The sequence below is a fragment of the Polypterus senegalus genome, chromosome 10, assembly GCF_016835505.1.
Source record: "Polypterus senegalus isolate Bchr_013 chromosome 10, ASM1683550v1, whole genome shotgun sequence".
Lineage (NCBI taxonomy): Eukaryota > Metazoa > Chordata > Cladistia > Polypteriformes > Polypteridae > Polypterus > Polypterus senegalus.
In genome coordinates, this window is record NC_053163.1 from 65,941,333 (window position 1) to 65,956,584 (window position 15,252).

General features: G+C 36.0%; 1 protein-coding gene across 3 annotated transcripts in view; it reads left to right on the forward strand.

The window, feature by feature from the left end:
* The first annotated feature begins 362 nt into the window (after positions 1-362).
* LOC120537154 (ribose-phosphate pyrophosphokinase 1) overlaps positions 363-15,252 on the forward strand; it is a 29,262-nt gene continuing 14,372 nt past the window's right edge. The window contains exon 1 of one of the 3 annotated variants that reach the window (XM_039765876.1): positions 363-717. In XM_039765876.1, coding sequence (XP_039621810.1) covers positions 596-717 — 122 coding nt within the window. In that variant the 5' untranslated portion in view covers positions 363-595. Of the gene's footprint in view, positions 718-990; positions 1,059-15,252 lie in introns of those variants that run through there. The other 2 variants (XM_039765877.1, XM_039765878.1) reach the window with 2 other exon arrangements.

Genomic DNA, 15,252 nt, shown 5'->3' on the forward strand with positions numbered 1-15,252 from the left:
AAAATAAAAGTATTTATTATACAATGACCTGACCGGTACTCCCTTTTACTAGAAGACTAATGGAAGGATTTAGTGATTTTTGTAATTACTAGTCATTTAAAAATATTTAAAATAATAAAAAGGTTGTTAATTTAAGAGCAAAAACAATAGCTGTGAACACAAATATAGGTTAACTTCGACAGGCTTGCGATTTACACTACTCGATTTGATGATGGCGGCGTAATAGCAATTTGTTTACCTATTTAATTGACAAGGGAGTTTACCTATGAAAATTGACTATTTTCTCCCAAAAGGCAGCCACAGGACGAGCATTGTTTATGGGCGGGACAATAAGGGTGCTGTGCCATACGTCATCAATTTGGGCGGAGAGAAAAAAAAGGTCGCTGTCGGTTTGGGCGCGCGGTTGTCAAGATGGTGGTGCAGCACTTTTGTGGTTAGGCTGTCACGCGGGCGACGCCGACATCAATTAATTAAAAACGCATTTTTTTTCTTTTTCTAAATTTTATTGTTTACTATTTTCTTTAAAACTGTGAAGCTTCTCTTTGATTTTAATCTTCATAAAGTTCTGCACATTTACGCGCTGGAACGCTCAACAATGCCAAATATTAAGATATTCAGCGGTAGTTCTCATCAGGATCTTTCACAGAAAATCGCTGACCGTCTGGGGCTGGAACTCGGAAAGGTGGTAACCAAAAAATTCAGCAATCAGGAGACATGGTAAGTCTTTATATGATTTATTCAGATAACTTATCTGTACATGAATCGTACTTTTGTATGTACAGTTTTTTTATGTGCATGTTTTGCAGGATTAGGAAAGTAAAGTGATATGCAATCAAAGTAACTTGCCTGGCAGGATTTTTTTGGTTCAGTAAGATAGTATTTAGCGTTGAGAAACCGTCCAGATACTGTACTCGAATTCCCCGGAATCCGCATGTCTTGGATGACTCTGGTAATTGTAGTTCTAATCGTACTCGTCATCTCGCAAACATTTGCTGGTACTGCAACTGTCATGGCGGCTCCGGTGACTGCAGCGTGTTTTACAACGGCTCAGTTTACTGGTAATGATAAAACGACTAGATGCCTCGAATTTGGCACTCCTTTCTTAGTCCCCGTCTTGTCTTTGTATTTAGCTGGTACTCTGAAATTATAGGCAGCGTTTAAGTAAAGTGCGTAGCACGCTACCTATGACGTCTGTGAGGTGGTGTCTGAAGGCCGGACTCGTCGCAACGATTTACGGCAGTTTCGATCCTTCTTTACTTCTTCGTCTGTCTATGATGCAAACATAGAAAGAATGAGATTATCGAGGTCGGATTCATTCTGTTATGTTCTCAGTGTACACGTTCATGCTTTGTTTACGTAAATATACAAGCAAGACCATTCTCAACAAAAGTTCCTTTACCGGTTTCTTAAAATAATACAATAAGCAAAGATGCGTGATAAGTTGTTTTGTAACGAGATCTATGTGTGCGTATGTGTTACGTTGCCGCGTTATTTTTGACCGACTGCGACCACGGTGTCGAGATTTACGTTATAGTTTGCTTGTTGTCCGAAAACCTGCAACAATACTTTTCGGCGTGTTTAAAACGACAAGGCGCTCCTATTAGTGTTGCCTTTGCACCTTTCATGCCGTGTTAGGCTGCGGAACGAAGCCAGGAATTCAGATATTTAGATGCATGGAGTTCGTTTAAGCCTTTGCCTACTTTGTAACCTTTAACCGTGGTGTGCCTTTTTGCGCGTTATAGATTAATCGTACTTTTGTGTGTGTGTGTGTATGAAGGGTTGTTTCTTAAGAGGTTTTCCCTTGGTGTTTGTGGAGATGTACACCAATTGTGTTTTCTTTGTGTTGATAGAGCAGTTGAAGCTTCTTTTCAACAAAAGGATAATGGTAACGAATTGTTAAGAGTAAAGAGAAAGTGTGGGTCATCCTGCAGGCGACTTTTGTATTGAAATGCAAAGCAGTTTTTGACCCAGTGTTTTTGTTTTTTTTTTTCCCTTTCTTTCCTTTTCCCTCCCAGTCAAATCTAACATAACAAATTTAGCAAAAACCTACACACACGAGACTAACTGCTCAATGTTATCAATGATGTGCAAATGTTTGAAGTGCTGGAGTACCTGGGTAGTTGCACCTTTATAGACAACTCACAATGTACTTCAAAATAAATTGTTGATGGTTTGTCTCTGAAGTGCTCTACTTTTAAAATTGTCTTTTCCTGTAGTTCTGTATGATGCATGCCATTTTTTGTATCTTCCATGGAAGCTTATTCTTTTCAACTTTTGACTGGTAGAAATGTAAACAATCAAAGTAGACCTCCTGTTAACGCTTTCAGTGAACCATGCAATACATATGTCTCTTTGTTATATGCCATTTGGTATGGGATTCAGAAAAGCAGTGTTAATGTTTGTGATGCACCATCCATTGGAATGACAAATGCATTGCATTTTATTGCATAAAATGTCTTTTGTAATGACAGACAGCAATTGGGTGGGCACACAGACACTCGCACATTTATGCTTTTATTATATTAATAGTTTGGTCAGTTAGATGCATTACTATGTCTACCTCTTTTATGTTAATGTAATGGAAGCTCCAAATAATAAAAAGTTTAATTACAAATAAAGTCACAGAGATAATCTCACTTCTGTTATTTCCCCATTGGCCGTACATTTACTATAAAATAGGAATGAGAAGAGAAGGCAGCTAATAGAGTTTCCAATTGGCTAAACAATTTTTACTCTTATTGTAGGAGCATTGGTCAAATAAAATGCAAACATGTGGATCCTGCACCAGGTATTTGTGAGCTTCTCTCATGCCATTTAGAAACCACTTGTATCTAATACTGACACAAAACCTGTACCTCAAAGCATTGGGGTAAAAGAAATATGGTACGAGTAATTTTTCATCCTATTTCCAACAGACGGACAAATTTACATTTAAAGAAATCAAAGGATACCTTCAGCACATCCTACTGCCAACACAATATTGTAGGAAATTCATGATAAGGGTATAAGTTGTGTGATGGTAGCTGAACATTACTTTGTAATGGTCAAAGATGAGGCTGTTTTAAAAGAACAAGTGCACCTTATGCTACAAACACTGTCCTTCATGATACTACCTTCTTCCAGGAGCAATGTTCCCAATACAAAGTGGTTTTAGAAACACTTGGATGAACTTGAATGTCTTCAATGGCTTCACCAATCACCATATGCAAACATTATTCTTTTGTACCTTTATGGGAATTTCTACATTGCAGAGTACAAAGCCAATTTCTATGTGTCAAATAGCAGGAGGTTTTAATTCCTGGAGGATGATGCAGTATGTGGTTAGAAACAATCCAGTACTTCTATGACAGTATTTAATTAGGATTAAAGCTGTTCTGAAGCTAAAGGGTGCCCTGATCCATCTGTTTGCTGCAGCTTAATTTAGTCTGTATCATTTACGTAGGTAATTTCACAATTCTTTAAATTACAGTTTGGGTCAACAGGGGAAAATAGTATGCAGCATAATTTAAATGCAGAATAATTTGGAAATAGGATATTGGTGACTTAAAAGTGTTACAGTGCTTAGCAAAACTGCCTTACAGCTCCAGGTTTAGACACTGCCTATGTAGAACTTGCATGTTCTCCATGTGTTTGTGTAAGCTCTCTTTATACTTGTGAAATCCCAACACTCCATATTTCTATTTGTTGGCATAACCCTGAACTGGATAAATGTGGAAGAAAGTTGATGAATGCTTAAATGCCTGTGGACACCTTACTGTGCTGCTCATTAAAGTTTTTACATGTTATATTATTCACCAATCAAAAAAACATTGAAACAACTGACAGGTGAAGTGAATAACATTGAGTATCTTGTTACAGTGGCATCTATCAAGGGGTGAAATGTATTAGGCAGCAAGTAATCAGTTTAGTTTTTGTAGGTGATGTGTTTGTTGGAAGCATGAAAATGGGCAAGCATAAGTATCTGAGAGACTTTGACAAGGCAAAATTGTGATGTCTAGGTGACTTTTTTCAGGGCATCTCCAGAAGTGCAGGTCTTGAGAGCAATTACTTGTAAACAGTGGTTTGTACCAACCAAGTGTTGTCAAAGGGAGGAAAAGCAGTGAACTAGCAACAGGGTCATGTACACCAAAGTTTATAATGTGCGTGGGGAGCAAATGCTAGACCATCTGGTTTGATTCCACAGAAGAGCTGCTGCAACACATATGCTGAAAAACTTCTGGGCCGCGAGAGAAAGATAGTTGTCGGAGCACACAGTGCATTGCTGTATCACCACAGACTAGTCAGAGTGCCCATAGTGACCCCTATGAGAACTGAAGGCACCTGCAATTGGCCCATGAGCATCAGCACCTCACTATGGAGCAATAGAAGAACGTGGCCTAGTCTGATGCATCGCAATTTCCTTTTGATCATGTGGATGTGGTGTGTGTTGTTTACATAGGGAAGAGAGGGCAGCAGGATGTACTATGTAAAGAAGACAAGTGGAGAAAGAGTCAGATCCATGGAAGCCCCACCTCACACCTTACAGGACTTACAGGATGTGTTGCTCTTGGCTTGGCATTGGCTACTAAAGGACATCTTTAAAGGTCTTGCACAGTCCATTCCTGAACATGTCAGAGCTGTTATGGTGGTAGAAGGGGACCTATACAATATTGGGCAAACGATTTCAATATTGGGGCTTATCGGTGTAATGTAGATGTTTTTTGTGTTTGAATGCTAATGGTTTGCTTAGGTTTTATGTCCTGTTAAGTTTAGTTTTCAATATTAGGTCTACATGCAAACATAATAAGATGTAATGATAAGTGCATTAAGTTAGTTACTGATAAATAACATTAAATTAACATTAAACTGTAAATTTGTTTCTGTATTTCACAACATTCTCAAACACACCTAATCCAATACCATGTTGCAACACATGAGTTCAGGGCACACAACAACATTGGACAGGACCTATCCACATACCTGCTCTTATACTTTCGCAGGCCCAACTTGAACTTAAACGGTTCAGCAGGTTGTTTTATAAGCTCAATTCCAGTGTATGTATCTACTTTAAAGGGTTCATTGATAGTTTACAAGGAAAAAGCTTTGCTGTAGGCAGTTTAGTTTTTTTCTCCATTGTTGCCTCTAAATCAAGAGTTCCCAAACTTTTTTCGCCCGCAGACCTCTTTACCAAAAACTTTTAAAACTGTCGACCCCCTAGTCACATGCAACGGTTTTTCATGTCTGCACCTGCTTTTATACTTTTGATAACACAATGCACAGACATGTTTGTGCTACATGAAATTTTCATGCATTCTTACTTGTGACTCTTTTAATGACACATTTTACCTTTTCGTTCACAAGTTTGGTATGTAATGTGTTTTTATCAAAAAGTGTTTTTGAATTATTTTACTTCTTAATTAGGCACCTATTGGAATCATAGATGTTTTGAAGTAACAAACAAATAACAGCAGTAAGGGGGTCTATTTTTGCTGTTGTCGACCCCCACATTTTTTTATTTAAACTATCGACCCCAGGGAGTCCATATCAACCACTTTGGGAACTTTTGCTCTAAATAATGCTTTACTAAGAATAATGTCTCAAAAGGCAGTTTAATAATTAAAAAAATGTCTGAAATAGGACTTTTTATGTAACTTATCAATTATGAGTCAGGTTCTAAATTGATTATTAATTTTCCAGTAGCATATAATATTGGCAGGTGGGTTATCTATTTTTCTTTGAAATTAAGTCTTCCTATTGTTATTTGTTTCCTCCTTGCAGTACAAAAAAGTGCACAAATTATAATTTTCAGAAATTTGTTTGGAGTCTGCCTGCTGACTTAAAGATGTTAAGCAGTCTGCAGGTGTTAGATGGGAAATTCTATGCAATAAATAAGCACTAAAATTTAAAAATTAAAAAATCGCAACAATCCTCAAGTACCATATGTATAGTTAAAGCATACTAGAATTAGTTGTGTCAAATTTAACCATAAAAATAAGGTTTGAATATTCAAATTAAAAATAATTATTTTCATATATTTGAACTTGATTAATGATTCTGGGTTTTTATATGTCAGAATAAAAAGCCAATCAACACCTGTGAACTTGCCTGGAAAATTGTGATTATCACAGAAACAAGTCCAGGTCTGCACAATCCATCTACTTTTTTCTCCTTTACAGATGCAAAACTTTTCTAGTAAATTTTGCCTGTATATTTTGTATTGCACCTCATTGTGTTATGTATTGTGTTGAACCAGCAGCTACTTAAGGCTGAGACTAATTGTAGAACACAGCCTTTTAGCTGATGAATCTCTTTTAATAGGGGATTTTTAAAGCATTATAATAAAATCTAATGTTTTTTCCTTTTTCATTAATAAGAAGGTTTTAGCATTAAACAGTTGGGGATTCCAGGTTTGAGTTAATGACAGCAAGTCAGAAACAAAATGACACTTTCACAAGACTTGGAATTCATTAAAAGCAGGGGAATTCCCTCAAGTGTAGCTCATGCAGGGTTTGGTGGCTTTAGATGTTGAGAAGGACCTAAATAAACTGAAAAGGGAAAAAAAAAAAAGATGTAGCACAATATAGCTGCCCTTAAAATATTTTTTCACATGTATCCTCACAACCCCTCAAATCACAAATATATAGCCTTTGTTTTGTTATCTTCTGTCTCTTTCTCAGTGGTAACTTGTTGTAAAGTTGAACAGAACTATAGACCTCACTTTGTCCTTAGTATTTCCCCATCCTCTTCCTCATTTCCACTTTCTCACAGCCCGACTAAAAGCAAACTCTTCCAAATTGGGCCCAAGTTCTTTAATTATCATTAGATTGTCAATTTTTTTTCCCCTCATCTTAAAGCCAGTAACCATCAGCACAACCCCCCTTCCATCAGAAGAGTCTCACTTCCTGTGCTGTTAGGTATGCGACATTGACCAAACACTGTCACCCACTCTCTAGAAGAATATCAGTGCATTGATCGATGGTGCATGCTACAATATTATTGCATTTTGGGACTTTCTGACTGCTTGCTTGCTTTGCATTGTGTCTGTGCAGGCTGCACACTGTTAGTATAAACAATAGACTGGTGTGCTAAAAACAGCTTTGTTTAAAAGTAAAATCCAAGTTAAGATTGTACTTGAGGAATTGGATTTTTTTTTTCCACCCAGTTTTTGATTAGAAAATTTTTTTCATGAAACAAAGATACAAAACATCTGGTAGTCAGTTGGGCTTTGCGAATCAGTAGTTTGGTAGTTCAGTGTAGTTTGGTAGTCCAGTGTGTCCTGGGTACTGATTTGTCCACACCCGATACCTGTCTTTATTTCCCTTAAGTAAAAGTAAAATTTAAATATTTTGTTAATTAAAAAAAAAAATGTTTTAATAACTTAGAAAAAACTTAAATTGCCTGAAGACTAGAACTAATCAAAAGTTGGAAAATTTAAAACCTCACTAGTTTTAGTAACTTTAATTTTAATTGTAATTTTAATCTTCACCACACTAGTCTTTGTGCGTAATATACATGAGAGCATGCATTTCCTGGTATATTTAAACCACACAGTTGTAAATTTTGTCTGTGACCGAGTATTGATTTGTGTTCATGTGCAAGTACCCCTTGTTGCTAGTGTCTGCATCAGTGGATTTCATTGATCTTTTCATCCATCATTCAGCTCTCCCACCTAGAGCTGAGAACAAATACCAAAACCTTCCCACTCATCATTGACTTATGAATCTTCACTGTAGACATCTACCGGGCATCAATAGAGTCCTATGGAATCCGTTTTAATTTTTTTTTTATTTTTGGTTTTAACCATTTTTAATTTTCCTTGGTTTAGATTTTTATTTGAATTTGCCATAAGTAGCAATAACTACAACAAAATAAACAATAATGAAATGGCACACTAGCGCAAGTGACCATTATTTTGCAGTTCCATTCAACAGGTAGGGGCCCTTTTTGTACAGGTGAATATGTTCAGTGAGGTACCCTACTGATTCGAACCAGCTATTCCACCTGGTGTTTCCTGCCTCGGGGGTTCCTGCCAGGCTTCTTGAAGAAGGGAGACTTTACCCATATCACTAGTGATGCAATCTGTAAAGTATTTATAGTGCTGGCAGGTCTCTCCCACCAAAGTGATGACATGGCCCAAACAGGTTAAATGTACACTGTAAGGCATAACCCCTTTTAAAACTTCCTGGAATGCTTTCAGACAGTATGATGCATTGTTTGTAACCACTACTAAAATGTTATTAAGATTGAGCTGGTTGTTGTGAAGGGACTGAAGTGCTGCCTGTGGAAAAGTTGTAGCTCTCCATAAAGATAACATCTGCCAAAAAGTACTGGTCTTCAGTACCTGTAATTGTAATTATGTAAGCTATTTCTAATGATTCTTTAAATGTTTGCAGATTGAAAACCTACATCATTACATCTGTACCATCATCTACTGCACATCTTAAAATAATTAATTACAAAGCAAAAGCAATCTGCAAGATGCTAAACCCGGGAATTAAATAGGGAAAAAAAAGAATGACCTGCTTTTAAGAGCTTGTTGCATCTGAGGAGAAGCCTGCTCTTCTGCACAGGTTTGTAGCTGCCGAGTTTATAATGGAAGAGTCAAATGTGGACCTTGCGTGCCTTGTCCCCGCGAAGCAAAACATTTATTAAATTCAAAAACATCGTTGATAATTTTAAAAAGGAAACCCGTTAACAACACGGGGCGTTGACTAATAAAATTTTTCTACGGGAAAGACTTAATACCGGTTAAATATAATTTAATTTACAATTTAGAACTGCTTACATAAAAGAATAACCATACAACCAAGATTACTCACCTATCACTATGTTGAGAACTATGTGGTCTTGGCTATCAGTGGTTTCATCAACTACAACATAAATTTTATTGCCACAAACAATCCTTTCGAACAACAGCATCCATATGTTGTTCAAACACATGGGACAAATGAGTTTGACGAAGACTGCTCATTTTCTGGTTGCGCTCCTCCTTGTTTACAATGCTTAATAAAGAAAGGACACATCTTAATTTTTTTTGAGCAGTATCTCTGACTTGCATCTGGTGATTTTATTGTTTCCTCTATTGTTACCTGAAGTGGAACACTTTCATCTTAATTTCTCCTTGTTCTTGAGATGGGTTTTAGATTTGATGTGGTCGCTGCAAGTATCGTCATGTCAATCTATGGTATGCTGGCAAAACTTAGAAAAGCACACAAACAGACAGAGGTACAACTGAATTTCTGCAAAGAATTGTGTTTGCTTGAAAAATAGCAAATCAAAAAATATCTGAATGACAGAAGTACAGACCATTCAATCGTGTAATTTATTGGGAAGTTTTGTAACAGTCACCCCTTCAGTCTCTAAGTGCTGTACATTTCCGTTTTAAATCTAAAATCTGTTTATACGTTAATTCCATGATTTGATTCATTCGTGTGCAGGGGACTTACTCTATTGTGTTTAGCTGTCAAGCTGATAATGTCCAAGTCCACTCTTGCCATATTCGTTGTTCCTTATTGTTGTAGGTGATTGTAACATCAACATTTATATTAGTAGTAAGTGTTCAAAAATTGTGTTTATTTGTTCATGGAGTTCTTTTTTTTCTGCCTTGTTTCTTTATCTAATTCAAATCTTTGACTTTCAAATTTTTATTAATGTTAGATACTAGTTTGTTATCCTGCCTTATTAGTATCAACATTTCTTTTATTTTTGTTGTATTCCTTTTGACTATTTGTGAAACACTTTGCACAATCAAAATGTGCTATAGAAGTAAAATGATTTATTATTATTACTATTACATACTGTCATGAGTTCAAGTTTGATTGCTAACATTGTTAGTGTCTATATGGAGTTTGCATGTTCTCTGTATGTTTAATTGATACTAGCGATACTGTTAAAAAATAAGCTTGAATCGTAAGATTTTCACAACTTTAGTACCAAATTACTGTTTTTGTAACATCTCTAATCCTTGATTACTGTAACTGGATTTAACACTAATCCTGCATTCTGGGGGAAAAATAACCAAGAGTTTAAAGGGGCTTACTAGTGCATACAGGCACATTGTGCTAAAGAGTGAAGTTTTCTGTGTTTTAAAATCTCTCTTCTGCTAGACTTAAAAGGAAATCTGACATGCCTGTTGCCATTCTTTATCTGCAGGGTATATTTGTACAAATCAGGTAAAGGTAAATGTACAGGATAAGATTGATTAGTTTCCATTGAATGTTACTGCTGGAGTAAAGCGAATCGTTTGCTTTTGCTGGTAAAAATGGAATTGAGATATTACTGCAGTGGGATTTTAATAAGGATACAAGTCAAACACACATACTGAATTATTATAATATTTATAGCTAAAATTTGCTTCCCTTTTTTATTGACAATGTTGCCAGGCAGGAACATATCTCCCATTTTATTTAGTTGTAGGCAATTCTACTTTGTATGTTGTACTGGTCCTGGTTTGTCATAATACGCATGTTAATTCTACTGTATAATGTGACTGTGAGTGATGATTAAATCTTTAAGCTGATAGTCAGTTTAGGTTGAATGCAGTTTAAAAAACAAACTATATTGTATATATTTTTAAATATAAAGTGAGTAAGTAGTGTTAAGTCTCATTTTGTGTTGTGCTTTCAAAGCTAGTATTGAAGCAGATGTGCTTGGCAGGTGATGATGAAGTATGCTGAAATCGAAGGTGATTTCTTCTTGTGGGGACTTAAGTGGTGTTCTTAACACTATGTGGTACTGTTTGATTGGGCAACATTTTGCACCTTTTTTGTAGAAGTGCATGCCTTTGAAGATCTGTAGGTTCATATATAGAATTTCTCAAGTGTGTTGTGTTGTCAGCAAACCAGGTGATGTTAGGGTTTGTAGGCAGAATTTTCATTTAGTCTCCAACATGAATGTGTTTTGTAAATAAAAGATAATGAAATAGGACAAAATAAAATGAATGGTTTCTTACATGGGCCTATAAAACTGTGCATAGATAAACTGAAGTTTTAATAAAATGTATTTTTCAATGAACCTTGGTACATGGTGCGTAAATTGCTAATTGTAACAGATTTTAGTCAAAGCTTAAACAACCAGTCTGTACTCTGCCTAGAGTTTAGATAGATACTTTATATACTGTATACTGTTTTTAACAGAGAAAGAAATAACACCCCTGAAAAAGTTCTACATTATACTACAGAAATAGATAATTCAGGGTAAAATAACAAGAATTATTAGAGGGAAAAACTGGAATGTGGTAAGGATAGAAAAAATGTAATGCTACTGATTCATTACATACATTTGAAATTCTTTGATTCTGTTTCCTGGGGAAAAAAATCTTGCTGTAGCAACTGTCTGTGTGTTTGTTTTTTTTTTAGTTTTAAAATGCTTTTGTTTTCATCATCTTGTTTAAATTTAAGTAAAGTTGTTTTTTGTTACCACAGATGGACTCCTCTGTGAACTCTCAAAATATTAAAACATCTCCTATATCCTCAAAGCAAGCCTAATTACATAAAAAATCACACAACTGCATGAAGTTGCAATCATTTGCTAATTCAGTCTTCCCATTTAGATTTTTGCAACTGTCACATCTGTGTTTTGAGATCAGCAAAATGCTTCCAAACTTAAAAAAGGAAAAAAATGCATGGGGAGAGAGCAAGAACACAGAGCCATAACAGAGGACACGTGAAAATTCCAGAGCATCTACTTTTTTGATGCACGGTTGGCACAGACTCTTATTTGAGCACCAAATTAAAGTCGATCTCATTATACTCTGTTCAGAATGTTTGGGTTTAAACTTGTACTGGATGGTATGACCAAAATTCTGTGTCACGGTATTTTTCTAAATTATCCCAGTTTCACGGTATTCAACGGTATTTTTTGTGGATGTAAACCACATTTTCCACAGCAATTACTGCAGTAGACTGGCTAAGAGTAACCTATTCCACTGTCATGAGCATTGTACAAAAAAAATTTTAATGTGCACAGAAGTATTAATACAAGTTTGCATGGCCCCATAAAATGATAGGTTTCAAGGGGGTGGCACTATTGAAGAGAAGGAATCGCATTGCATTACAGATGCAGTCAAAATATAGAACCTTTTTATTGAAGACATTTTGCAAACAACTTAAACTATAATTTTGACAACATATTTTCAACCATCCAAAGAGGCATTTAGACTTCGTAAAATATTTAGAGTTGCTTCTCAAAAGTTGTATTGCACTGACCATGTCTTAGAAAAGAAATAAATAGTAAATATTTTTTGTAAACCAACTGCACTTTCTGTTAATGTTAACAATATCTGTCCACTGACACGTCAAAATGACTTTTTAAACAACTTTACAATCATTAAACTGCATAATATTTAAACAAATAAATAATAACAATAAAATAAATAGTGCAACTTCCAGTAATAATACTATTATTTCAAAAATTCAAGCCCAGGTGCATTACACAGTTTTCACCAAATAAAAATAAAATAAAACAGGTGTAAATTGGTGATGACATCTTTACCAACTGAACCATCATTTAGGGAAATTGAATTAATATGGACCTTGCTTCAAGCTAAGCTATATACATAAATAATAAAACTGCAACTTGCATTTATAATGCTATTTGTGGTATAGCCCTATGGAATTGTATTAGGGCCACGGTGAAGAAAAAAAATACGAGCATGGAAGAAAAAAAAACAAACTATATGCCAAGAATAAAGTCGACATGTTGACTTTATTCTTGACATTTCCACTTTAATTTTGACGCTTATCTCGAGATTAAAGTCAACATTTCCACTTTATTCTCATAGTTTATTTTATAATTTAAAGTAGAATGTCGTAAACTAAACTTCATCCTAAAATTAATGTTTAATTTACTAGATTTTCCCAAACCCTGTCATAAGTTAATGTAGCACATTAAATGTTTTGTGTTGCGTTTCCCGACCCAGTTGTTAATCACTACGCTTCTTAAACTGACTTCCTCCACACTAAGAGGAGGCGCCGGATGCGATCACCGCACAGAATCCATTCACTTTGATATTCCTGCTTTCTGAAAATTTAGCATGCTAAGATATATACTTGATATCATTTTCAGGATGAAATGCATTAAAGCATGTATTAAACATGCACAGTAGTGTGGTGGTAGTGCTGCTTCCTCGCAGTAAGGGGTCCCCAGGTGTATGTTCAGTGTAGAGAACTTAATGGCAGATGTGATGAGGCTCCAAAAAACTGAGTGTATGAATGGGTATCGCACAGGTTTAACTTACATATTGTGTAAATGTTGGGTTTTTGATCTGGTGGTCGGAGACACGAACACAGAATTCAATGGATGTTCTTCTGAGCGGGCTTTCTTTATTGTATGTGTGCTGTCTGTCTGACATACCAAACCCTCCGCTCCTATCCTTTTCTTCTTTCTTCATCTAACCAATCACCACACGATAAACGTCTTTGTGAAATTAAAACTGGTCATAAACTTAGCCCACGGAGTGTTCAGAACTTTAAAAAAAAATCCTTTGTTATACTTGTTTAGTTTTGCCATCCATTCAGGTTTGCACCCATCCCAGCAAGCACTGTGTGTGAGGCAGGAGCAAATCCTGAACGCCAGCACATTGCTGGGTGAATACAAGCAACACATACACTAAGGTCAATATAGCATAACAAAACCCCACATCCTACATGACTTTGAAAGGAAACTGAAGCATGCAGAGTAAACCCACCAGAAAAACATACAGATTCAAGGCAGGGTACACCTGAGACCCCCTTTATGCGAGGCAGCAGTGCAACCTCCATGCCCCCACATGATTAATACATGCTTTAATGCATTTCATCATGAAACTTATATCAAGTATTTATCTTAGCATTCTAAATGTCCAGGGAGCAGGAATATCATGAAGTGAATGTATTCTGTGCGGTGATCGCTGCCGGCGCCTCTTCAGTACAAGAGGAAGTCAGTTTAAGAAGCACGTACCACTTTTACATGGCTCGGGGAACACTTGACACAAAGCATTTACTGTGCTATATAACTTATGATGGGGTTTGAGAAAATCTAGTAAATTAAATATTCATTTTACAATGAAGTTTAGTAACAATATTCTCATAATTTGTCATTAAAGTAGAACAAAGTCAACATGTCGACTTCAATCTTGACTTAAACGGAGAGAATAAAGTCAACATGTCGTCACACTATTACACAGTACCTAGGTACTCTACACTGTATTGAAAGATAATGCAAGCCAAGTTGTACTTGTTTTATTATTATCCAGTAGTATAGAAACAGTATTCACACATTTGAACATAATGGTCCACATCCGAAATTTTAAACCTATCTCCAGACAATGGACGTGACTCCGTTTTTTTCGGCAAAAGTTCTTCTGTATCATTATGTTCAACTTTATCGTCAGGTACAGCTTCAGATTCAGAATGTTCTCTGTCCATTTTCACCGCACAATACCTACACTATCACATGTACTCTGTTGAATGCATATTTAGCGATGTAGCAGTGAAAAAGGTCCCCCCTTGAACGGTTTCCCGCTATGCACATTTTGAACGTTATTTGGGCAATTTAAACCGGTGTTGCTGTATAAGAAAAATCCATATCATAACAAAAATAAAAAACGGTTTTCGGTATGAGCCGGTATACTGCCCAGCACTAGTTTAAACTGACAGCTATGATGCTTCTATACATGTGTTAAAGTGTACATATATGAAAGTATACATTGAGTTAACTTCATTCTTGTGCGCAAGATTGTAGTAGCTTATATAGACTGCTATCTGTAACTTTTATCCTTATTTGGCACATCACAGATTTCAGCCCAAATACTTAAAACCAATAGACAATAATGTGCAATAGTTTATGTACAGATATATGGGATGACCCGGTCTTTCTATATAGTCACATTAACATGTGTTGAATTCACACTAAAACATAGCAAAACTGGAAATATGTATATGCACAAAAAAATCCAGATGCTTAAAACTGTGTGTATGCATAGTTACGCACACCTTCCCTTTATAAATCTCAATGAACATGAAATTTAACGCATTCGCCTACAGCCCCACTCCAACTCTTCCCTGAATTTAGCATATTTGAATATGCAAATCAATATAAATAGACTCTTCTGTTCAGTGTTTTGTTAACGGGCAATGGCAAAAGCATGTGGGAAAAGAGTTTCAGCCAATGTGAAGAAGAGGCAAGGAAAAATGTAATATTTGTTGGTTTAAGCCGTGGTGTATAAGCAACAAAAGGAAGTTGTTGGAGTGATAGTGTGGTATAGACACTCAAAGTTCAAGTGCCAAAATTACA